We start from the raw sequence: 25,009 nt of genomic DNA, 5'->3' as shown, positions 1-25,009 counted from the left end.
ACAAGGCACACCAAGATCAAGAAGGAATAAACACGACTCTTGTATTTAAACATTATTTGTTTATCCTGGAGTACTGTACATTCTGGGGTTCTAAAGCCTTAAAGTGGTTGAAAGGCAGAAGGATTTTTACCTACTTGTATTCTATGCATGAAGGTAAAAAACCTTCAGCGTGCAACTCCCCTCTCAGCCCTTGAACCATGTGCATGAGTGCAGCAACTCTCTCAAGTCTCTTCCTCCTCATTGGCTAAGACACAGCAGCGGGAGCCAATGCTGCTGTCAATCACAGCCAAAGAGGAGAGAGCAGGGAATGGGGCCAAGCTGCACTCTGTCTGTCTTATGGACACACAGAGTCGGCTTGGGAGTGAGTAAGCAGCTTTCTCTAATGGCACTCAGCAGGAGGGAGGATCCTAGTTGCTCTGTGCAAAACCATTGCATATGACATGTTTGTATGTTTGTTTTTTAAAGCTGAACCTTTAGTGTCACTTTTACCTTCCAAGGTGAATATCATTGCATGTCCTAGTCAGAGCCCAGACTTTCACTGAACTTGAACAGTTCTGCAAAGAAGAGTGAGCAAATATTGCAAAGTCTAGATGTACAAAGTTAGTAGAGACATATCCCAACAGACTAAAGGCTGGAATTAAAGCAAAAGGTGGTCCAACACAATACTGACACAAGGGGGTGATCCCTTTTCCAACTCAGTGATTCTGTTTTCATTTTTTTTTCAATTGTTTTGTGATGTTAGTGTTCTATCTTTCACTTGGATGTTATAGGTTGCACTGAGTAAATACAGCTGGATCCAAGTAATAGGGTATTTCAGGCCAATATCCAGATAGACCCTAAGCCCTGCATATTCTGTATCTTAGATGACCTTTCTTTTGAGGACAACCCTAAACAGGCCATAACCAGAGATTTTTTCCAGGCACTGGAAAGCGACACAGCCCCCGTCTTACGAGAATGGATTACCCAAAGGGAGGACACCCTGTGGTTGGAGAAATACATTTTCCAACATGGGGGATGTCCTAGAAAATTGACCGCTCTATGGTCTCCTTGGTTAGACACTCCTGGCCTTTCTCCAGTTGATTTAGTTTTGGACAGATTACTTCTGTAAAATGGAGATTGATTTTACCTATGATGTGCATATGTTGGGTATTGGGAGGATATAATACCTCTATTTGAAAGCGTTGTGAGAGGGTAAACATATAATTATTGTTTCAATGGTGGATTGTGCCATTATGTCTGATTGCAAATGACAATGTTGTACCTGGAACCAACAGTGTTGGAATGCATGTCCTTGTTTGTCTCAATAAGATCTTTTGAGAGAAAAAATAATAAAAATACAGCTGGATAAAACAAAAACTGTGTCAGTCTTTATTTCAGGCTGCAAAACAACAAAATGTGATTATTTTAAAGGGGTGATTATTTTATATACCCACTGTATGTAAAGTACTGGTGCAATTGTTGGCACTATACCTGAATCTGCAATACCTGGAAATCTAAACTGCAAAACTAAGAAGGTAGGTGGCTTTCCCTCTATGCACCTCATGTCTTAGTTTTCAGATTTGTGTACAGTGTACATTTAAAGACCCAAAGAAAAAGCTGTGCTGCCCATGGCACCAAAATCTTATCATGTCTAGGATGAGTTAGAAAATGAAAACAACCATTTGACTAGTTGCTTTGGGCAACATTGCTTTTCCCTTATGTCGGAGCTTGACAGAAGGCAATGTGATAATTTAGAGTCTACTGTAATTTTAAAACTGACCTCCAGCCTTCCCTTCAGTCGTGCACAATTGTACAGGCTCCTCTCCTGTACTGAAATGGCTTACTCTGATTTCACTGCACACTGTGAGCTTCTCTCAAGGCTAATCAGAAGCTGCAGCAAGACCGATAAAGCACACTTTTTTCCTTTGCTTGTAGATGTCCAGCATGATTTGACCAGTCTAGAGGTGCCCTCTGACCTCTGGTCCACTCTGACCTCCACCTATCAAGGCATTTTGATATTTGCCAATCGTGATATCTTGATGTCTTATCTGGAGGTACACTGATTAGCCATAACTTTAGGACCACCCACTTAATATTGAGTAGGTCCCCCTTTTACCGCCAAAACAGCCCTGACCATCAAGATGTGGACTCCACTAGACCTCTGAAGGTATGCTGTGGTATCTGGCACCAAGCTGTCAGTAACATATTCTTTAAGATGTGTGAGTTGGGGCATTTTTGGATCCGACTTGTTTTTCCAGCACATCCCACGAACACTTGTTTGGATTGGGACCTGGAGAATTTGTAGGCCATGTAAACACCTCAGACTCGTTGTTGTAAAACCATTCTTGAACCATTTTTGCAATGTGACAGCACATTATCATCCTGCTGAAAGAGGCCACTGCCATCAGAGAAAACTGTTTCCATGAAGGGGTGTATTTGGTCAGCAGCAATGGTTAGGTAGGTGATACGTGTCAAAGTAACATCCACATGAATGGCAGGTCCAAGGTTTCCCAGCAGAACATTACCCAGATCATCACATTACCTCCATCGGCTTGCCTTCTTCCCATGCTGCATCCCAGTGCCATCCCTTCATCAGGTAAGTGACACGCACACACCCAGGCCAGCCACGTGGTATAAAAGTGGTCGTTCCCCCATCCCGCCTCTCCGCCCATGTCTCCTGTACCACCTGGAGGCCAAAGCGACCAGCCGACACATACACTGGCTGGCCAGAGTCTCTAACAAAGCTGGAATCAGCTTTGATCAGGTCTCCAATGTAGTAACTCGAAAGCGACGTCACAACATCACTTCCAGTTTACTCGGCTGCTAATGGCACTGATTTTTAAAAATCCCCAGTATTCAAAAATGCTGACTTTGGCGCTTTGAATACTTTTAAGTGCAGTGGAGGGGTTTGGGGTCTTAGGTTTTAGACCCCAGATCCCTCCATAAAGAGTACCTATCACTGCCTATTACTGTCACAAGGGATGTTTACATTCCTTGTGACAGCAATAAAGGGGATCAGATTTTCTTTTTTTAAAAGGGACAGTGTAAAAAATAAAAAATAAAATAAAATAAATAAGAGGAAATTGTATTTTTTAAAGTGCCCCAGTCCCCGCTCACCAAAGAATATGCATATGTAAGTCGCGCCTGCAAATGTAAACAGTGTTTAAATCACACATGTGAGATATCCCCATGATCGTCAGAGCGAGAGCAATAATTCTAGCCAAAAACCTCTTCCATTACTCTAAACTTGTAACCGTTAACAAATTTGAAAGCGTCAACTATGGAGATTTTTAGGGAACGTGGTTTGTTGCCATTCCACGAGTGTACGCAATTTTGAACCGTAACATGTTAGGTATCTATTTACTCGGCGTAACATCATCTTCCACAATATATAAAAAACAACTAACTTTACTTTTTAATTTCTTTTTAATTCAGTAGAAAAAAAAATTCTCATTGATTAAAGGTATCAGCCAGGAGAATGATACAAAATAATTTACAAGGCATTAGATATACAAAGAAACACAGTGTAGACAGTCATCATAAAGTGCAGAAAATATGGCACAACAGTGACATTACCAAGAACTGGATGTCCCTCCAAAATTGATGAAAAGAGGAGAAAAAAAAATGGTCAGGGAGGCTGCCAAGAGGCCTACTGCAACATTAAAGGAGCTGCAGGAATATCTGGAAAGTACTGGCTGTGTGGTACATGAGAAAACAATCTCCCATATTCTTCATATGTCTGGGCTATGGGGTAGAGTGGCAAGACGGAATAAAATAAAAACATCCAAGCTCGGCAAGATTTTGCAAAAACACTTCTGAAGTCTCCCAAAAGCATGTGGGAAATGTGTTATGGTCTGATGACTCCAAGGTTGACCTTTTTGGCCATAATTCCAAAAGATATGTTTGGCGCAAAAACAACACTGCACATACCCACAGTGAAGCATGGTGGTGGCAGAATCATGCTTTGGGACTGTTTTTCTTCAGCTGGAACAGGGGCCTTACGCAAGGTAGAGGGAATTATGAACAGTTTCAAATACCAGTCAATATTGGCACAAAACCTTGAGGCTTCTGCTAGAAAGCTGAACATGAAGAAGAGCTTCATCTTTCAGCATGACAAGGACCCAAAGCATACATCCAAATCAACAAAAGAATGGCTTCACCAGAAGAAGATTAACGTTTTGGAATGGCACAGCCAGAGCCCAGACCTGAGTCTGATTTCAGATCACCCCACAGATTTTCAGAGTGCTGTGCACAGGAGATGCCCTCACAATCTGAATGTGCAAAGAAGAGTGGGCAAATATTGCCAAGTCAAGGTGTGCCATGCTAATAGACTCATACCCAAAAAGACTGAGTGCTGAAATAAAATCAAAATATCCTTCAACAAAGTGTTAGTTTAAGGGTGTGCACACTTATGCAACCTATTATTTTACTTTTTTAGTTTTAGTTCTCGCCACTTAAAATATTTCATTTTTTTGTTCAACTGAGTTGTACAGTTTATAGGTCACATTCAAGGTGGAAAAAGTTCTGAAATTATTTATCTTTGTCTCATTTTTTTACATCATAGAAACCTGACATTTTAACAAGGGTGTGTAGACTTTTTATATCCACTGTATATCTATATCTATATATAGATATATACATATATATCTCTATATATCGACAGTATCAGCATTCAGTCCAAGATAGAAACATATATATATATACATATATTAAGACTCAGATTTTTCAAGAACCAACTGTCGAATCTGGGAATTGCCAATCCAATCAGGCAACCATAACCATATCTGTACTTTAGTAATACAGAATTTTCTGTTCCTGAGTAAGAAGCACAAGACAACTTTGTTGACATAGAATGTTATCCTCTCTAGATCTTCAATCTACAATATGACCGACTTTTCCGCGCCCCCTGCACCGCTCCTTAATGACATCACTACCCAGGTGGTGCCAGGAATGTGCCATTCCCAGCCAGACGCACCTACAGAGCAGCCAGCAAAGAGCAGCTATTAGGCTGCAGCTCTTCAACTCCCTGCCGTTTCATGTCCCATTCCTGAACATTGCATGCTCTATTTCTGTAGTGCTATTCCCCCTCCTTAACAGCTGCATTGTAGGGAATCGTCTTCCTCTTCCTCCGTACAGCTATCCAGGTTAATGCTCCATTGTACAAACAACCCGCAGTGTTACAAGAAGTAGACATCAACGTCTTCCCACAAGTCTGCTGTCCTCGCTGATACAATTAGGAGTTGGGACATGCTGTTTAGCGAGCAGGCGGGTCAGCGGCACAAGATAAATGTAAGGATGGCGATTAGAGACACTTAGCAGTGGCTTTTAATTAAAATCTCCTGAGATTGATCAGGATGTACTTTTTAAAGTAAAACTAAGGGAAACAGTTTTTTTTTGTCATTTTGGATGGAATAAGTAAGGGTTATACCCCTGTCAGTATTTTTTTGCCATCTTTGTCGCATTGGGGAGATTTCTATTTACTTCCTGTCCTATAGCCAAACAGGAAGTAAGAGGTAATCTCTCCAAAGTGAGGGAGTTATTGGTTGTCATTAGATTTTTAGAATGTAAAGCTCCTTAAGGGCAGGGACCGATTTGAATGTACAGGCCCAGATTCACGTACGAGAGCGCATCTTTGTGCGGGTGTAACGTATCCTATTTACGTTACGCCTCCGCAACTTTGACAGGCAAGTGCAGTATTCTCTAAGCAAAGTTGTGGCGGCGTAGCGTAAATAGGCCGGCGTAAGCCCACCTAATTCAAATGTGGAAGATGTGGGCGTGTTTTATGTAAATGTATTGTGCCCCCACGTAAATGACGCTTTCTCCGAACGGCGTGAATCTGGGCCACAGAGTATACAAATGCTAAGTGCCGTGTGAAATTGATGGCACTATATAAATACCTGTAATACTAATAGTGTCCCCATTGGAAGATTTCCCATCTATTCCTGTTCTGTTGACAACCCAAAGTTTGGGATTTTCTTTCACTTTCAGTGAAAATGGTAAACAGAACAAATAGGGTTAATGGGGGCACAGACAGCAATAAAAACCGGACGGGGCTCTAATCCCTCTCCACTCTATCCTAAACCTAAAAGTTAGTTTTGCCTTTAGTTATACTTTAAGTTTAACTCCATCCAAATAGCCAAGTAACCTATAAAAATGTGTGTTTTAAAACCAACATATACAGTGCTGCGAAAACCTATTCATACCCCTAAACATTTTCCACATTTTGTCATGTTACAACCAAAAACATAAATGTATTTTATTGGAATTTTATGTGATAGATCAACACAAAGTGGTACATAATTGTGAGGTGGAAGAAAAATGATAAATGGTTTTCCATATTTGTATACAAATAAATATCTGAAAAAAGTGTGGCGTGCATTTGTATTCAGCCCACTTTACTCTGATACCCCTAACTAAAATCAAGTGGAACCAATTTCCCCTCAAAAGTCACCCAAATAGTAAATAGTGTCCACCTGTGTGCAATTTAATCTCAGTATAAATACAGCTGCTCTGTGAAGCCCACAGAGGTTTGTTAGAGAACCTTTGTGAATAAACAGCACCATGAAGGCCAAGAAACACACCAGACAGGTCAGGAATAACGTTGAGGAGATGTTAAAAGCAGGGTTAGGCTATAAAACAATATCCTAATGTCACAGTCGCGATAAAAATCGCTGATCAACGCCATTACTAATAATAAAAAAAATATAATAAAACTATCCCCTATTTTGTAGAAGCTATAACTTTTGCATAGTATCAATATCAATATCCGCTTATTGCAATTTTCTTTACCAAAAATATGTAGAAGAATACATATCGGCCTAAACTAAGAAATACATTTGTTTTTCTTTATATAATTTTTTTGGGGATATTTATTATAGCAAAAAGTTAAAAATATTGGCCCAGATTCAGCATAGCTTGCGCTATATTTGCGGGGGAGCAGGGCAACGATTTTGCCCTGCGCCCCCGCAAATATTTTGCGCTGCCCTCGATTCACGGAGCAGTAGCTCCGTGAACTGCGAGGGCGCGCCGGCAAATTTGCCCGGCGTAAGCGCACGCAAGTTAAATGATCCCGCCGGGGGCGGGAATCATTTAAATTAGGCGCGTTCCCGCGCCGAGCGTACAGCGCATTCTCCGTCGGGAAACTTTCCCGACGTGCATTGCGGCAAATGACGTCGCCAGGACGTCATTTGCTTCAAAGTGAACGTGAATGGCGCTGGACTTACGCAAACGCCGTGAAATTCAAATTTCACGGCACGGGAAGGCCGGCTATACTTTAGCATTGGCTGCCCCTGCTATTAGAAAGGGCAGCCTTGCGCTAAAGTTGCCATACGGAAACTCCGTACCTGGCTTGCACGGGGCCCGCGCAAGCTTGTGAATCAGTGGTAGTATGCAATTTGCATACTACACGCTGATACACAATGGGAGCGCCCCCTAGCGGCCCCCGCAAGAATGCAGCCTAAAATCTGCGAGGCATAAGAGCCTTATGCCGCGTAGATTTTAGGCTGCAGCCGGTGTAACGAGGTTCCTGAATCAGGAGCACTCGTTACACCGGAGCAAGTAAGCAATTGCGCCGTGTAACTTATGGTTACACGAGCGCAATTGCTTCTTGAATCTGGGCCATTGCTATTTTTGTCAAAATTGTCACTCTTTTTTTTGTTTATAGCGCAAAAAATAAAAACCGCAGAGGTGACCATATACCACCAAAAGAAAGCTCTATTTGAGGGGAAAAAAGGACATACATTTTGTTTGGGTACAGCATCGCACGACCGCGCAAGTCAGTTAAAGCGACGCAGTGCTGAATCGCAAAAAGTGCTCTGGTCAGGAAGGGGGTAAATTTTTTAGGGGCTTCAGTGCTTAAATAACAATGTGGCTTGTGTAGCCAATGTATATGCTATATTACTTTTTTATTTGCAACATTTTTTCCACAAAAGTAGAATCACCCTTTAAGTTAACTTGAAATCAGAAAGTAAGGGCGAGCTCCCTGGAGTTTCCTCAATCCATATTCAGGGAAACAATGTCATGGGGGAAAATGGATGTCATTTATGATGTAATGAATTACAACATTCTGTAAATGAGGCCAGACAATGAGATCATAAAAGAACATTTTGAATCTAATGAATGTGGGGGACTTGTAATGATTCACTATTGTAACTTTTTCCTGCAGAAGCATTAGAGTCACTCTGTGCAATCGTATCCGTGAAATGCAGCTGGCCTTTTAAAAAGTAATAGACAGCTTGAAAGGTAAAAGGATTCTATTAGATAAAATGCTACCGGATGCATTATCAGGATGATTGAACGTTCAACCTTGCTAAACGCTCTATTTTTATCCTTATCCGCTCAGTTCAGTTCAGAAACAAAGATTAGGTAAAGTCCAATCCACTCAAAACTTTTTTCTATATAGAGTAGGAAAAAGGAATGAGAGATTGCTGTCTCTCCATAGGGAAGATTTAGGCCTCGTATACATGATAGGATCGCCAGAGGAGAACGGTCTGAAGGACCGTTTTCATCAGTCCAAACCGATCGTGTGTAGGCCCCATAGGTTATTTAACCTTTGGTCAAAAAAATGAGAACTTGCTTTAAAATTGAACCGATGGACGCCTAACCGATAGGTCAAAACCGATCATTAGTATGCAAATACATTGGTTAAAAACCCGCGCATGCTCAGAATCAAGTCGACGCATGCTTGGAAGCATTGAACTTCGTTTTTTTTCAGCACGTCGTTGTGTATTACGTCACCACGTTCTGACACGATCGGTTAATTAACCGATGGTGTGTAGGCACGACGGGCCATCAGTCAGCTTCAACGGTTAACCGATGACAACGGTCCTTCTGATCGTTCTCTTCGGATGGACTGATCGTGTGTACGAGGCTTAACTCCCACTTCCAGTACCACTGTCACTGGGATAAGGGTAATCTGTGCAATAGAGACCTATACAACAACAAAAAAATAACAAGGTAAGAACCTTTTTAAAAAAATAACATTTTTATAACACCTTTTCACCCTTTTGTAGTTCTGTTCTAGAGTGACAACATTGATTCAACCATACATTTGGTACAATGAGGCAGCGTTGTCACTCTGAACTAGGAAGCATGCTACTGTTAGTTAGAATTTCCGATAAAAAAAGTCAGACGGAATTTTTTCATCGGATTTTCCGACAGACTTAGAAAGAGAACATATTCTCTTTTTTTTCCAAACGGAAAAAAATTCTATCAAAAATTCCGTTCATCTGTATGGAATTCCGACAGAGAAAAAAATATGCATGCTCGGAAACAATTCGATGTATGCTCGGAAGCATTGAACTTCATTTTCCTAGGCTCGTCGTACTGTTGTACATCACCACGTATTTGACGGTCAGAATTTGGTGTGTCCATGTGTATGCAAGACAGCTTGAGCGGAATTCCGTCAGAAAAAAACATCAGAGTTTATTCCGACGGAACAAACGGTCGTGTGTACGCGCCATTAGGTTTAAATATGTTTTAAGTTGTCTGTGTACAGCAGAGAACTACCTACTTTTCCACTAGGGGTTAATCAGTTGGTGGCCCCAGTTTTTTAAAATTTGAGCTTAGGAAAGAATGTGAATATTCAGCCTTAAATTCTAAGGGCCAGATTCTCGTAGATCGGCGTATTTTTGTGCGGGCGTAACGTATCCTATTTACGTTACGCCTCCGCAACTTAGACGGGCAAGTGCTGTATTTTCAAAGCACTTGCTCCGTAAGTTGCGGCGGCGTAGCGTAAATAGGCCGGCGTAAGCCTGCCTAATTCAAATTTGCAACAGGGGGGCGTGTTTTATGTAAATAACTTGTGACCCGACGTGATTGACGTTTTTCACGAACGGCGCATGCGCCGTCCGTGGAATATCCCAGTGTGCATTGCTCCAAAGTATGCCGCAAGGACGTATTGGTTTCGACGTGAACGTAAATGACGTCCAGCCTCATTCACGGACGACTTACGCGAACAACGTAAAATATTAAAAATTTGACGCGAGAACGAGGTCCATACTTAACATTGGTACGCTGCATGTACGCCTCATATAGCAGGGTTAACTTTACGCTGGGAAAAGCCTAACATAAACGGCGTATCTGTACTGTGTCGGCCGGGCGTACGTTCGTGAATTCGCGTATCTAGCTGATTTACATATTTCTAGGCGTAAATCAGCGTACACGCCCCTAGCGGCCAGTGTAAATATGCAGTTAAGATCCGATGGCGTAAGAGACTTACGCCGGTCGGATCTAATAGAAATCTATGCGTAACTGATTCTAAGAATCAGGCGCATAGATACGACCGCTCAGACTCAGAGATACAACGGAGTATCTGGAGATACACCGTCGTATCTCCTTTGAGAATCTGGGCCTAACTGTATTGAAAATTCTAGTTCCCAGGCTCATATTTTGTGCTTACTGGAATCAGCCATCAGTGCACAGGCCCAACGGGAGACCTCTCCCTCCCAAATAGCATTCACTTCTACTCCAAAGGATCGGCTGCACCACCGCCAAGTTTTTGAAAAAAACAAAGCTTGTCGTGACAACATCCCCCTTGACACAGTTTCCTCCTCTAAAGTAAAGCTTACTTGTAAAGGTATTTGTATCTATTCTCTTACTTGGCTTTACTTATTTTGTCTTAGGATGACTCTTGCATGTAAAGGTCTTGAGTAGGATACAAGGAGTGCCCGGTGTTCAGAAAACTGCAACTTTGATGTATGGTTCATAAGACGTTTAATAATAATATAAACATCTACATCAAGCCAACACGTTTTGGGGGAATGGACTCCCCCTTCTTCATGGCTGTTGCTGCTTGCTATTGGATACAAATGGTTCCCAAAATGATATATTGATTGGAAAGCACAATGTCAGAGGCAGTGCTAGCCGCCACTCTGTCATTCACCTCTCCAAAACCTGGTAATCAATATATATCATGCTATGCTTATACTTTTAATAAACGTCTTATGAACCATACATCAAAGTCGCAGTTTCCTTGGCCCCCGGGCGCTCCTTCTATACTAACCAGGATGTCTCGCTAAAACGACCATAAGGCCGTATTGGGAAGGTAGTATCCCAAGCCTCCAAGAGTGTCTACCACCACTGGGCATGACCTACTGGAAGGGAGCTCTTCCTCTTTGCCCACACAATCACTCACCCATGACCATTGACTCATCCAGTCAGTTCAGCGTGGTCTCCAGCACAATCCAGATATCTTGCATGTAAAAGTCAGCAATAGGAAGCCCTCTAAGGGGATCCAGAACAATAAAGTCATCACAGGTCTTACTGGATATACAGTATGTGCTGTTTTCCACAGTTAGCTGTCCGGAATGTTCTCTAAACCTTTTTATGGTCTAATCTAGCAGTTTGTGACTTGTTTCTGCTGTGATTACGAGATTGCCATGCAGTACACTTATTTATGGCTCCTGGAACTAAAGACAATAACCTGTTGATGACACAGGTGTGCTACATATGCCCAAAAAAACGTAATTGAAGTACACAGGGCACAATGTAGCATGCCCCATCCTTCTTACCCGCTGCTGTTCTCCCCCTTTAATGATTGTTGCAATTCCCGGCTGTCAAAATGACAGCTGGGAGCTGCTGTGTAAATACAGGAGTTGTTGAAAGCTGCTGCTGTCAAAAAAAATGAACCATCTGACACAGTATTTTTAAACATTGTTCAGACAGGAGATAGAAATACAAAGTAATATTATTACATTTTTCTCTGTTTTGTTCATCTGCAGAGCAAAGGGATAAACTTGGATCTGAATATGATGTCAGATAAAGCACTTTACAAGTAAATAGGTTTACATTTCTTTTTTTTATATTCTTTTATTAACCCTTAGTTTAACCTAATCAGGCCCAATTAAAGGGGTTGTAAAGACAAAAATATTTTTCTCTTAAATTAAAGTCTGACAGTAGCTGATAAAGTAAAAAGTAATGTTTTGCATTATAACTAGTTTGATACCTGTTGAAATCGAGCGTTTTATTCACCTCCGTCACTCCTGAATCATTATTCTCACTGACTTCCTGGTTTGCGGTTCACATTCATTCTTGCTACATCACGGCTCAATGGGAACTACAGTTCCCATTAGGCTTAGCCTCCATGCCTGTGAGGGATAAGAGAGCATCTTCACGCAGGGCTGTAGTCATAGGGAGGGGGTGAGCACATTCTGCTTTCCACCATGCAAAACAGCTCAGATGCTGGTGGAAAGCAAGAAGAGGAGTGACAGGAAATGGCATTTTCAAACCTGGATTACTGTATTTTGGAGGTCAAAAGGAAAAACGAGGTAAGTGATATTTAAATGCTCTAGCTTACAGCAATCAATTGATCTAATAAAAAACAAACCTTTAGTGTTCCTTTAACTCCTTCTTCTTCTAAAGCGGATAGGAAGTTCAGTCATCTCTACCTGCAGCAGCCTTTTAAAATATATCTACAGGCAAAAATGTTTTTAGTTTTGAGCAAAGTGGAGAGCGCTAGAACAACCACATTTTGAGTTGCCCCCAGAACAGTAACAGAGGCGTAATCTTACAATTAGGAAAATTGTTCTGGTGACAATCAGGGATTCCCTAATTTTTCAGGGATTTCCTCTCACTTCCTGCTTTGACTATGGGACAGGAACATAAGTGTGCACACAGGGTGTGCCAGGTGTGCCCAGGCACACCCTAATCTACCCTGTGCAGCACAGATTCCCTCTACTGCCCTGGCTCCTATCTTTTCCCTGCAGGGCTGCCAGCTTCCCTCTTCTCCTATCGGATGTTGCTGCTGGGATGTTTAAAAAATGGGGAAGGGGCCAGTAAATATGTAATTTACTGGCCCCTTCCCTTTCTGAATGAACACCGCGAGTGATCGTAGTGTGTGTTTTGGCTTTGGGGTGCACACCCCAATGCAATAGGCTGTGCACACCTATGGACAGGAAGTTAATAGAAATACCCCAATGGGACTCAAAGGGATCAAAGATCAAAAGGATGAAATACAATGTTGCCTTTAGTTCTACTTTAAGCCTTGCCAATACTAACCAAAGTCAACACAATCCTTGGCCATTGACAGGCTAAGCTCCTCCTTTACACATTCCTATTGCTTCATCATTATGATGGGCTGCCACACAGGCCAATAGGAAGCAACGCAACTTTAAGCACTCACAAACTGAGCTCAGGATGGCCTGGGATTGGGCTATAAAGAGAGGCAGTTATCTGCATGCTACTCTTGGTGTCTCTAACCTTTAAGTCACTCATTGTAAATGGGGGGAAGCATTGCTGCGTACTGGAACTTCATTGTGTGGGATGCCCAGTTGTTGTAGAAAACTCACCAAGGAATTGTCTTGTCTGAAATAGCATTAATTTCCTCGTACTGGCCCAAAAATATACAGAACATTATAATTTCTTCCAAATAATAAGACCCAAGTAAATATATTATGACTTATTATTACTGACTATCTTGTTTCCCTTGCTTCTCCTTTAAAAAAAAAAGACATATTTTAGATGGCTGATTTTTAACCTCCACGAGTGTGTATTTCTGTCCCCAGCAATGTACAGTTGGCGCTGCCTACTTTTTACGATATGTTATAAGAGCGTAATAAATCTGTTAGCTTAAAATCGAATCTCTGTGGCCTTTTAGAGAAATCATCATTAAACGCGGAGCCCCCGTTAACGACGCCATCCTGGAGAAATTGTTTAATCTCCAGCTGGGGTGAAAGGTCGCCAAATGCATTTTTTATAATACATCAACTTGACACGCAATAGGGAAAACTGCAATAGATAAAAGTTACGGAAAAGGGCACCCTCTTCTCTGGATAGGTCAATAGCAACCAAGAGAGCCACTCATCCCGTCACCTCTCAACGCACTGCGCCTTTTCCCATTTAATATGGACACCCAATTAAGACCTGAGTAGCATAGGCGGCCTCATTTCGGGTGAATTATTGCACATCCTCCCCCTTCCCCGAGATGGAAGTGATCACAATATATCATCGGATGGTGAGAATTAGTCTTAATTGATTTGAGTTACCAAGCGATGATAGGCCACTTAGACAATGTAAGCCTTATTGGCTCCTGGAAGGGATGAAGGTAAGATTAGATTGCTGGGCCCGTTGCCGTGGTGACAATGGGCAGCTGACATCTTGTTAGACAATTGCAAGGTTCTATTGCTCTCACCGATGGGGTCGTCAGTAAGCTGAAGTGATGTCTAAACATGGTTATGTGTGCTCTGATATTAAAACAAGAGGATAAACACCTTATTGCCAGTAACCTGGATTTGTCATGGCCCTGTTGTTATCCAATTTAAAGCCACTAATGCGACTATAGCCAGGGGGCAAAAACAACTAACAACCAAACCGAGGCGGTGTAAAAAAAAAATAGCAACGCTTTACTCCTCAAGTCAAAACAGTATACAGCATACAGTAGCTAGCACTCTTGTTGGGTCCATTCACATCTCTCCATGTATGTTGACATATGTTTTAACACATACTTTTAAATGAAATGTGTTGTGTTAAGGAAGCCCATGTTCATACATGTGTCCCTCTGCATTGCATGCAAAATTAATATTACATGCTGTACTTTTTTGAACGCACATAAAAGCAACACAATGGTGTAAATTAGGCTCATTGAAAAAAAAATATATATATTTTTTTGCATATGTGTTTAAAAATGCATTTGACTTCATCTGCTGTATAAAGTAGGTGTTATCCCAATTTAGCTGCAAAAGTGCAAATATGTTTTAAGCAATTGATCTAATCGATGTATTATGTTTTGAACTTACATACTGTATGTATTTGTATTACTACATGTATTTTTATACACCTCAAAATATTCCTCAACCACTGGTCAGCAAACTTAGTTGTTTGATACTCAACATGTTTCCCAGATCACTGATCTGCTTCATCAGGAGGATTAGGTCCCTTTCACACAGGGCGGACTTCGGCTGCAATTCACTTTCTCGGCAGGGGAATTATCCACTTGTAGCACTACCCCCACAGAAGCTGCTTGAATATTTGTGCCGGGGTCTCCCACTAATTAATCCACAGCCAGTTACATGGTATTTTCATGCAGCCAGTTGCACACAATCTTCCCCTCATTGTCTCCAATAACAAATCTAGGGGATGTGTTTTTATGTTTTATTAGGAGAACTTGGATAATAGAAGGGAATTAGTAGAATACTCCAAAATAATTATGCACAAGTGAGGACAACTCTTTCAATAGAACTGAGTGCTGTAACTGTACTTACAAGGCCCTAGGCACAGGTCACCTTCCTCCATGATACCAGACAGGATCCATGGACATCCTCCCTCATTCAGCTTGCAAAGGAACCATGGGTTGTAGCTTCAAGGTTTCAGGCCCCCAGGTTGACCACATGAGGCCGCCTGGCAGCCTACGCTGGGGAGAGGCAGCAGCCTCCTCCCCCCTGGACTTCTCTCAGAGGGACTTGACCATGAGCCCATGTGCTCTTCAGATTTAAATACAGGTACCCAGCATTCCTTGGGGCATATCCCCTTCTAATTGGTCAGGACTGTATATACATCCATGCTCTCACCTGCTAGGTTTCCACCCACTGTCCAATATTTCTCATTACTATTGGACCAGTGTGAAACCTTCAAGACAGCATGAGCAGCACCAGAGCACACTGAGCAGACTCTACCAATCAATCACAGCTCTCTTTTAAGCAGACATCACCTGCATTTGCTTAGCTGTCTCCCTGTTAAGCAGGGAAACCCCAAAACGATATACACTCACTAGTACCTAGACGGGCGCTACACACTGATCCCACACTGAGCAGGTGGATGACAGGTCCATGTCCACTCTGCATAGGTGGACACAGCCTTCTCTCCTCTATTGGCAGCTGGATACAAACGAACCACATTTCTGTTTACACCCGACTGCCATCCGATCCAGCCAGGTGAAGTAGAATGGATCACCCTTTCCAATCACACAAATGGACACAAGTCCATTTAAATCCAGATACCCAGAGGAGAATGGAGGGTCCGGTTGGGTCTGTCTGCAAAATGGACAGGTGGGTCCCGACTGGACTACCATGTGACAGTGTAAAGCCCTGCTGCTGTGAAAATGGGTGTAGAAAGGCAACAGTGTTTGCAGGAAGGCAACATACGGAACTCCATTTATCAGCTTTGAGTGTAAAAAAATGTTTTTACAGCTTACTCCGGGTTATGGGTTTCCCGGATTCTGCTCCGGAGTTTGAATATTTCAAAGTGCTTTGGACAGGAAGTAATCTCCAACCCAGTGTCCGTGTTTTGCTAAAGACCAGCAGGTTGTGTGTCAAGGTGTGTACATTCCTTATAATGAAGACCTTTGGGCATAGCTCAGGGCTCCTCTTTGGAGACAGAGGTGCTCTACTCAAGAGACTGCACTCCATGCTGGAGGAGAGATTCTATGTCCATAGAACAGGGCAGTTAAGTGAGTCTGGGATACAGAGAGAGCCCAGATGACTAGGCGTGTCCAGGCTACTGAGGGGATTTGGAGGGGTGAGAGAGCCCGGGGTGTCAGGAGAACCCCTCTTAAGAGGCCAAGAAGGGGGCCTGTGCAGCTGAATGCTGCAACTAAAAGGCAGAGAGAGCCAGGAGAGCCCAGAGAGCCAGGAGTGGTGTGTGAGATGGTTCGAGGGACGTATCTAAAGAAGAGGGAGCAAGGTGGGTCAGCATTTTCCATTGTTTGTTTTGCTGGTGAAAATCCACTGCGTGGACAACTGTTTCACACAAATCTTTAGCCACTTGCTGACCAGTCACGTTCCTGGTACACCACTGGACTTCAAGTGGTTGCTCCAGGATGATGCCTGTGTAAATCCTCTGTAAATCTAAAGTGGTAACATGTAAAGACTTTTAAAGCATCGCCTATGGATAGTAAAATTTACATTGTTTATTGCCGTTGCACGACGTGCACAATTTTAAAGAATGACATGTTTGGTATCTATTTACTCTACATAACATCTTGTATTATATTTTACACAAAAATTGGGTTATGGATTGTGTTTTTTTTTTGCATTAATATTTTAAAAAGTGTATTTTTTTTTTAAAAAAAGGTAAAAGAGCAGCCCAGTAATCTTAAGTGTCTGTTGATGTGACTGTGGATGGGTTATCTAGCCAACATGACAAGACTTTTAGATATTTTTAGTAGATGTCTTGGTATAAAGGTAGGTTAGAGGTCACCAGTCACCAAAACCGAATAATAGGAGGGGGAGGATTTTTTCCAACACATAGAGATAGCTTTCCTGGCAACTCTGCTTGATTTTTAGTTTTAGTACTAAGCCCCAGAGAAGAGCCAGTGAGCTGCCATCAGGGCTGTCTTTTAATATCCATTGGACCCCGGACAAACATTTTCTTGGCCCCCCTCCCACACATAGACTTAAGCAGGCCATAGTCGGATCGTTTTTCTTTCCTGCAGCCACGGATTGAAGGAAAGAAAATTGGTTGATTCCCTCATTAACACAGTCAGTGTTGACAAGGGATTCCCTCAGGAAGGAGCCATTGTCTTCACAGTGACATTATGAACATAATGATTTTTGCTAGCAGTTTTAACAGCCGCTAACAATGATCACATGTAAAATCTTGCAGGCTGGTTGTAACCAAAGTTGATCAATCAATTCAATCTGAACCATCTTTTGCCGGCTTTATCTAATAAACTTTACCAACGTAAACATAATTAATTGGTTCCACACCCACTGATTGTTTGCTAGAGGTTACTGCACATTATTACTGCTCACTTATTGGTTGCTAGGGGTTACTTCACATCATTACCGCTCACCCATTGGTTGCTAGAGGTTACTGCATATCATTATCGATCACCTATTTGTTTCTAAAGGTTACAGCACATCATTAACACCCACCACTTGGTTGCTAGAGGTTACTGCACATCATTAACGCTCACTGATTGGTTGCTAGAGGTTACTGCACACCATAAATGTTTACCGATTGGTTGCTAGAGGTTACTGCACACCATTAACACTCACTGATTGATTGCTAGAGGTTACTAGACAACATGAATGCTTACTGATTGGTTGCTAGAGGTTCCTGCTCATCAATAACACTCACCCATTGGTTGCTAGAGGTTACTGTACATCATTAACACTCACTCATTGGTTGCTAGAGGTTACTGTACATCATTAACACTCACTCATTGGTTGCTAGAGGTTACAGCACATAATTAACACTCACTCATTGGTTGCTGCACATTATTAACGCTCACCCATTAATTGCTAGTGGTTATTGCACATCATTAATGCTTAACCATTGGTTGCTATAGGTTACTTCAAATCATTAACACCCACCAATTGGTTGCTAGAGGTTACTGCACACCATTAACGCTCGTTGATTGGTTACTAGATGTTACTGCTCTTTATTAACACTCACCCATTGGTTGCTAGAGGTTACTGCACATCATTGATGCTCACTGATTGCTTGTAAGGCCCCGTACAGACGACTGAACATGTTTGCTGAAACTGGTCCGCGGACCAGTTTCAGCAGACATGTTCGGTCGTCTGTACAGCCGAGCGGACAGGATTCCAGCGTACATTTGCCCGCCAGACCGTTTTCGAGCGGGCAAATATTTCTAAACATGTTTAGAAACATGCCGCTGGAATCCTGTCCGTTGGACATGTTCGGTTGTCTGTACAGACTTACGTACATGTGCGAGTGGCCGCCATCCCTCGCATGCGTCGAATGACTTCGAATGACGTCGGATTTCTGTATGATGTACAGCCATCATACAGAAATCTCCGGGCGGGCATGTACGATGAAAACGGTCCGGCGGACCGTTTTCATCGTATATGTTTGCCCGTCTGTACGGGGCCTTAGAGGTTACTGCACATCATGAACACTCACCCATTGGTTGTTACAGTTTATTGCACATTATTACTGTTCACTGATTGCCTACAACTCACAATGTCCTCCACTGGAAGTTGCTCTGGTCCTGCCGCCACTTTATTAATCTCCCTCCACTGCTGACAGAAGAAGGGTGAAGAATCCATATGCAGCCCACTCTGTGTCTTTAAACTCTACGTTGCTGACTGGAGAAGGGGGGGATATGGGGGAACATAGAGAGCCGCACTGCCTCACTCCCTGCCACAGCTGTTCTGGTCCCGACAGAGGGAGAAATGTGACTTTTGGTCTCTAGCACATACAGCCCACAGCATTGCCTTTCCCCTGTCACATTGTGGCTGCTTGAATTAACCAGCCAGGAGAGCAAGTGCGGGGATGGACTGCACCCACTATAACTGGAAAAGAAATTGCGGGCAGTGTAAGCTCACGGGGCAGCTGTTTTGGGCCACACAACAATGATTGGGCACATGTGCCCCTTTTGCCCTGCATTAAAGATCGCCCTGGCTGTCATTGACTAGCCCCCATATCCACCCCCAACCACACCTTACTTTATGACATCAGTCAGTGGTACCCTGCCAGGGCAGATGTCACAAGGTGCCTGCAGTGCTGGGGGGCACCGGGTAGCTTGCATAGAGGTCTAAAAGCAAAAATCTAGTCTTGTCATTCACCACTTGGTAAATGTACTCTTGCAAAATAGAGTTCATATGTACCTTTAAACAGAAGCAAGCTAACAAAGACATTTTGCAAAGTTTGATGCTATCAGCAATAAGAGCATATTCTCAGAGAGTTGTGAACATTACCACACCCCGCTGGAGAGAAGACACTTCAGCTCCAATTCTATTTCCTTCTTGCTGCCAGCGGAGTTGAATCATTGAAACAGATTTGACACTGCATGTTTTCAGCCATTACAGCTCTTCCTCTATGTCAAGCCGAGAATAATGTGACCATTGACAGGCCACAGACAGGGTTGAGTAAAGTGTAATTTCAGGACTTAGTTTCTAGACAAAAGAACTTTTGGTAGAAAGAAATAAGTCTCGGCATTTGTCTTTGAAAAGGGCAAACTAAAAGGAATGACCCAGTTTGCCGTGATGGACCCTGGTGCTGATAACCCAGAGGTTCGGTACGCCAGTTCTGTGTGTGGGTAGGTATGCATTATGTGTACATCACTGGAAATGAGCTTCACAAACCATGATAAATATGAGAGATTCCACCACAATGGAAGCATACAGTTATGCCATACCATTAAAGCAACATTGTCATTAAAATAAAAAATTCCACATAGACATCTAGTACATATATAAAAAAAAATGTGGATATATTGGGCCAGATTCTCATACATTCGCGCTGCTCCTGGGCAGCGTAATATATGAGATCTACGTTACACCGCCGCAGGTCTACAGGTTTACATCCTGATTCTCAGAACACTTACCTGTAAACTTGCGGCGGTGTAGCGTTAGATTGCTCGGCGCAAGCCTGCCCAATTCAAATGGGGCGGGCACCATTTAAATTAGGCGCGCTCCCGCGCCGAGCGTACTGCGCATGCTCCGTCGGGTAAATTACCCGACGTGCATTGCGCTAAATGACGTCGCCCCGACGTCATTTGCCTAGATGTATACGTAAATGACGTCCAGCGCCATTCACGGACATCTTACGCAAACGACGTAATTTTTATTGAATTCGACGCGGGAACGACGGCCATCGTTAACATTGGTTGCGCCTGCTAATTAGCAGGGGCAACCTTACGCGTCGGGTACGCTACGCAAACGACGTTAATTCGCTGCGTCGACCTCGCGTATGTTCGGGAATCGCCGTACTTACCTCATTTGCATAGACGACGGGGAAAAGCGACGATGCGACACCTAGCGGCGGGAAAAAAAATTTCTTTTAAGATCTGACAGCGTAACAGCCTTACGCATGTCAGATCTAATGGGTACCTATGCGCAACTGATTCTGAGAATCAGTCGCATAGATACCCGGGGCCAGATGAGGTGTTACGACGGCGCTAATGGTGTTGCGCCGTCGTAACGCCTTTGAGAATCTGGCCCATAGCTTTCCTGCTGCCCACACTGTAGAACTCAGCTCTACTTATAAGAAATCATCTTTTCCCTTCTGGGAGTGCCGATGCCCTGGGTCCTCTGCAGCTCTTACTGGTTCCTGTCCACCACATCATCACAGGAGACAGCAGTGTGGAAATCAGGAGGAAACTGTGAGAACTGTTTACCTATGGAGGATTTCTCAAGACTAAACTGGATATTGGCGACATTAACAATAAGAAAGGTATGTGTCTGCAGTCTTCTTTTACAGGTACTGTATTTGTTCTTTTGTATTTTTTTTTAATTGTTGAAATCATTTTAAAGTGATGTTTTTTATTTATTATATCAAATCTTTAATTTTACATTGGGTATGACAGGTGTACTGGTGCCACAAAAAAGCACAGAGCAGAAGCTGTTTTCTTTCAGACTGTCAACCTCTAACCTAATTCTTGATGCACCTCCTCATATAAAAAGAGTAGGTGGAAGAAAAGTTCATTCAATCCTCTAATCATTTAATTATCTGTAAATTGCAACTTGACCTACAGAGTTCTATAAACAACAGACTTGTGCATGACAAACAAGTGTGTTTAGTTTAGTTTCTGTTTCGATTCATCAATCTAGTTATTTTGTTAAGTTAAATTTGTTTGATTCGTTGAATTCCTTTTTTGGAATTCGTATTCGCAATTTAAAAATTGTCTTCGAATTTACAGATTTTTACAATTTGAAGACATCAAATCGATAAATGTTGGAATCGGTCGAAACTAAAATGTTATATTGTTTTCGATTCGAATGTAGCAAAGTAAACAAACAAAAGAAAAATCTTCATCAAATGATTACACTGAGGCCTCGTACACACGACCGAGTAACTCGACAGAATCCATCAAGAAACTTGGTGGGAGAGCTTTTTTGCAGAGGAAAACGGTCGTGTGTACGTTTTTCATCGAGGAAACCTCGACGAGAGTCTCAATTTCCTCGTCGTGTTCCTCGTCGGGCTGGTTTTCAACGAGAAACTCGAGCGTGTGTATGCTAAGAAACCCGCGCATGCTCAGAATAAAGTATGAGACGGGAGTAAATGTAGCATTTATAATGGTGATAACACATTTTGCACGCTGTAACAGACTGAAAAGTGCAAATCGTCTCTTGCCAAACTTTTACTTAACACGCAGTAACATGAGATTAGCAAAAGCAGCCCCCAGGGTTGTGCCAGTGGAATCGAACTTCCCCTGCCATTGTATGTGTTGTACGTCACCGCGTTTGAGAACGAGGAGATTTTGTCTTGACCGTGTGTAAGCAAAGCAAGCTTGTCGTGTGTACGAGGCCTGACTCTTTAAATCACCATTGGCTTAACAAAACCAGCATTATTTTGAAATGGTACTCTAATAACACACACAGTCTTTAATGTCAGCAATATGTGTAGTTAGAATTCGACTAGAGTTCAATGTAAAAAGAATTTGTTTATATTGTAATTCGGGTATTCGGATATATCCGAAACTCCGAATAACGAAAAATTTGTCCGAACATTCATTTGGAACTAAATGAACCGCACATGTCTAATAAACAACAGACTTAGGACTAGCCTGGTAAACAATGGGCTAAAACTGCACTGGACCATACCAAAAGTAGTGCATGCACTACTCTTCAAAAATGCACTGCACCAGATTGCATGGTACCATGCTATCCCATGCATGCAAACACACTGCTTTACAATCTGCTCTTGGGGTGTCATAAGAATTATATTGAAACCCACAGCAGATCGCATGCCCAGTGCATTTTGAATGCGGTTCACATAGACTTACCCAGTGAAAAAGATCAGTAAAGCACAACCGTTGGGTAGTACAGTAAAGCAGGAAGATTCTGCATATGTAAGAAGTAAATATGGTTGCCAGTGTTCACAGGCTCCCTCCAGTTATCCTTTTAGCCTCACTACACAGCCCATAAAATAGGGATTGAAACATTGTCATTGTCTATAAAATCACATGATCATCAGTATATTAATCAGCATAATTACCTGCTTCTATTTCCCAAATCTGGTACAGCCACCATCATATAATCAATCTGCACACTGAAAGTATTCTCCAATTCTCCTGTCTGCAAAGCACTGATAATGCTGTTGGATATGTTCTGCATGTCCCTTTGTGTTGAAGAAGTTGCTATTCCTTTGGAGGCATTAGTTGGGCTCAATACATTAGGTTCATCTATTTCCACAATAAGTAATTCCAATTGGCTCTCTTGTCTTTGTCTTTTCTTTCTGTCAATATCTTTTAGGTTGGTACCAGAGTGACGTCTGACTCTTCTCTGTTTTTGGATTATGGATGGGCAGTGCCGCTTACGCTTTGAATGGCTGTCTGTGATGGTCTTTAACGTTGAAGCTCGACCCTGGAATATCTGCAGTACTCTTACTTGAGCTGGATCAATGTTCAAAAAGTGGGCCAGTTTCAAGCCTAACTGGTTGTAAAGGTCTGTGCCAGTTCCTTCCACCACATAGAAAAACAAGTGAACAGATAGCTTGGTCCATATCTCTAGTGGCTCATCTCCTTGCAAGATAACATACAACAAGTTCTCTCTAAAACTAAAAAAGCTTGAGCCATGTTTCTGATGTTGAAAGTCAGGTGCTATGTCATAGAGAACTGTGGAATACCGTTCTCCTCCTGAAACAATATAAAAACTATCTGGGATGTCGTAAAATAGAGCCAAGACAAGTTTGGTGGAATTCTGAGCCCCATGAAGCTGAAGTTTTAATGCCCTTGGAGTTGTACCTGTAAAACAAACTTTAGTAATTTTGTTTGCTGGCAAGATTGAGTAAAAGGTCTTATGACTGGTTATGTTACAGCACTGATCTTGAGTAGTTCCTCCACTGACAAACACTTGAGCAAAACGATCTGTTATTGCCAAGATTGGACCAATAGGGTCTACAGGTGTAATAATGTTTTCAAGAATTACGACACTGAGGTCCAACTGGTGACACATATGAGCCTGGGAATTCGATTTGTAGGTGCACTGGCCCTCTGTCCGATAAATTCCTGTAAAGAAACAAGTCGGAATTATTTTGTGGTTTCCAAAGAACTGTTTAGGTCACAATTCCATTTACTGTATTTGCTGGCGTATAAGGCCCCGTACACACGACCAGATCTGTCCGCTGATATTTCTCCGCGGACCAGTTTCAGCAGACAAGTTCGGTCGTGTGTACAAGGCCTAAGACTACCTTTTACACTGGCCAAAAAGCAGGGGGTCGTCTTATATGCCGGGTCAGCTGCTTGGATGCCAGCTGAATGTGTGGTAATACTGTATGTAGCTTCGGCTACATACAGTATATACCGCTTAGCCAATCTCGGTGAGCGATGTATTCAAATGAATACAGAGCCTGCTCGGATTGGAGTAACAACCTCTGCCAATATGAGCAGGCTACATACAGTAGCCTGCTCGGATTGGCTTTGAGAGTCAGAGAGGCGTGGGCTGATGATGTTACAGCCTCTGCCAATCCAAGCAGGCTTTGTATTCATTAATAAAATACATCGCTCACCGTGATTGGCTCCAGCAAGAAGTAAGAAGAATATAGCTCCAGAAGGAAGAAATATGAAGCATCAGAAACCTCGGAAGGGGGGTCGTCTTATACGGTGAGTACAGGCAAAAAAATCTTAAAAAAAAAGTAAAATTAGGGGATCGTCTTATACGCCCGGTTGCCTTATGCACCGGCAAATACGGTATATATTTTTTTCGCTTTTTTTATTTTATTGGGTACAGCAACAAAAGATTACATACTGTAGTATAAGTGCATTTCATTTAAACATGATAAGAATATTGTCATAGTTATAAATAAATGTTATTGCATACAGTAAAAGATGTCATGTTTTCCTATGCATACATTATACATTTCCACTGTGTGGTAAGTAGAGGTATTAGGTAATAGATTTGTATTTAGAGCTCATAAGGCTGCAGATCCACAGTTGGGAAACTTTTCGGTGATAACCACATATAAACATAGGGCCAGATTCAGGTAGGGAGCGCATAACTCCTATTTATCCTATTTACGCGACGCCTCCGCAACTTTGACAGGCAAGTGCATTATTCACAAAGCACTTGCTCCGTAAGTTGCGGCGGCGTAGTGTAAATTGGCCGGCGTAAGCCTGCCTAATTCAAATGTGTAAGATGTGGGCGTGTTTTATGTAAAATCATCGTGACCCCACGTAAATGACGCTTTT

General features: G+C 42.3%; 1 protein-coding gene across 1 annotated transcript in view; it reads right to left on the bottom strand.

The window, feature by feature from the left end:
* Positions 1 to 23,832, bottom strand: part of LOC120936192 (fibrocystin-like) — a 123,461-nt gene extending 99,629 nt beyond the window's left edge. Inside the window, exon 1 of the mRNA XM_040348360.1 lies at positions 22,819 to 23,832. Coding sequence (XP_040204294.1) covers positions 22,819 to 23,777 — 959 coding nt within the window. The 5' untranslated portion in view covers positions 23,778 to 23,832. The remainder of the gene's footprint in view (positions 1 to 22,818) is intronic.
* Between the last annotated feature and the right edge of the window lie 1,177 nt (positions 23,833 to 25,009).

Source organism: Rana temporaria, chromosome 4, assembly GCF_905171775.1.
Source record: "Rana temporaria chromosome 4, aRanTem1.1, whole genome shotgun sequence".
Taxonomy (NCBI): Eukaryota; Metazoa; Chordata; class Amphibia; order Anura; family Ranidae; genus Rana; species Rana temporaria.
This window is presented reverse-complemented; position numbering and strand designations above follow the sequence as displayed.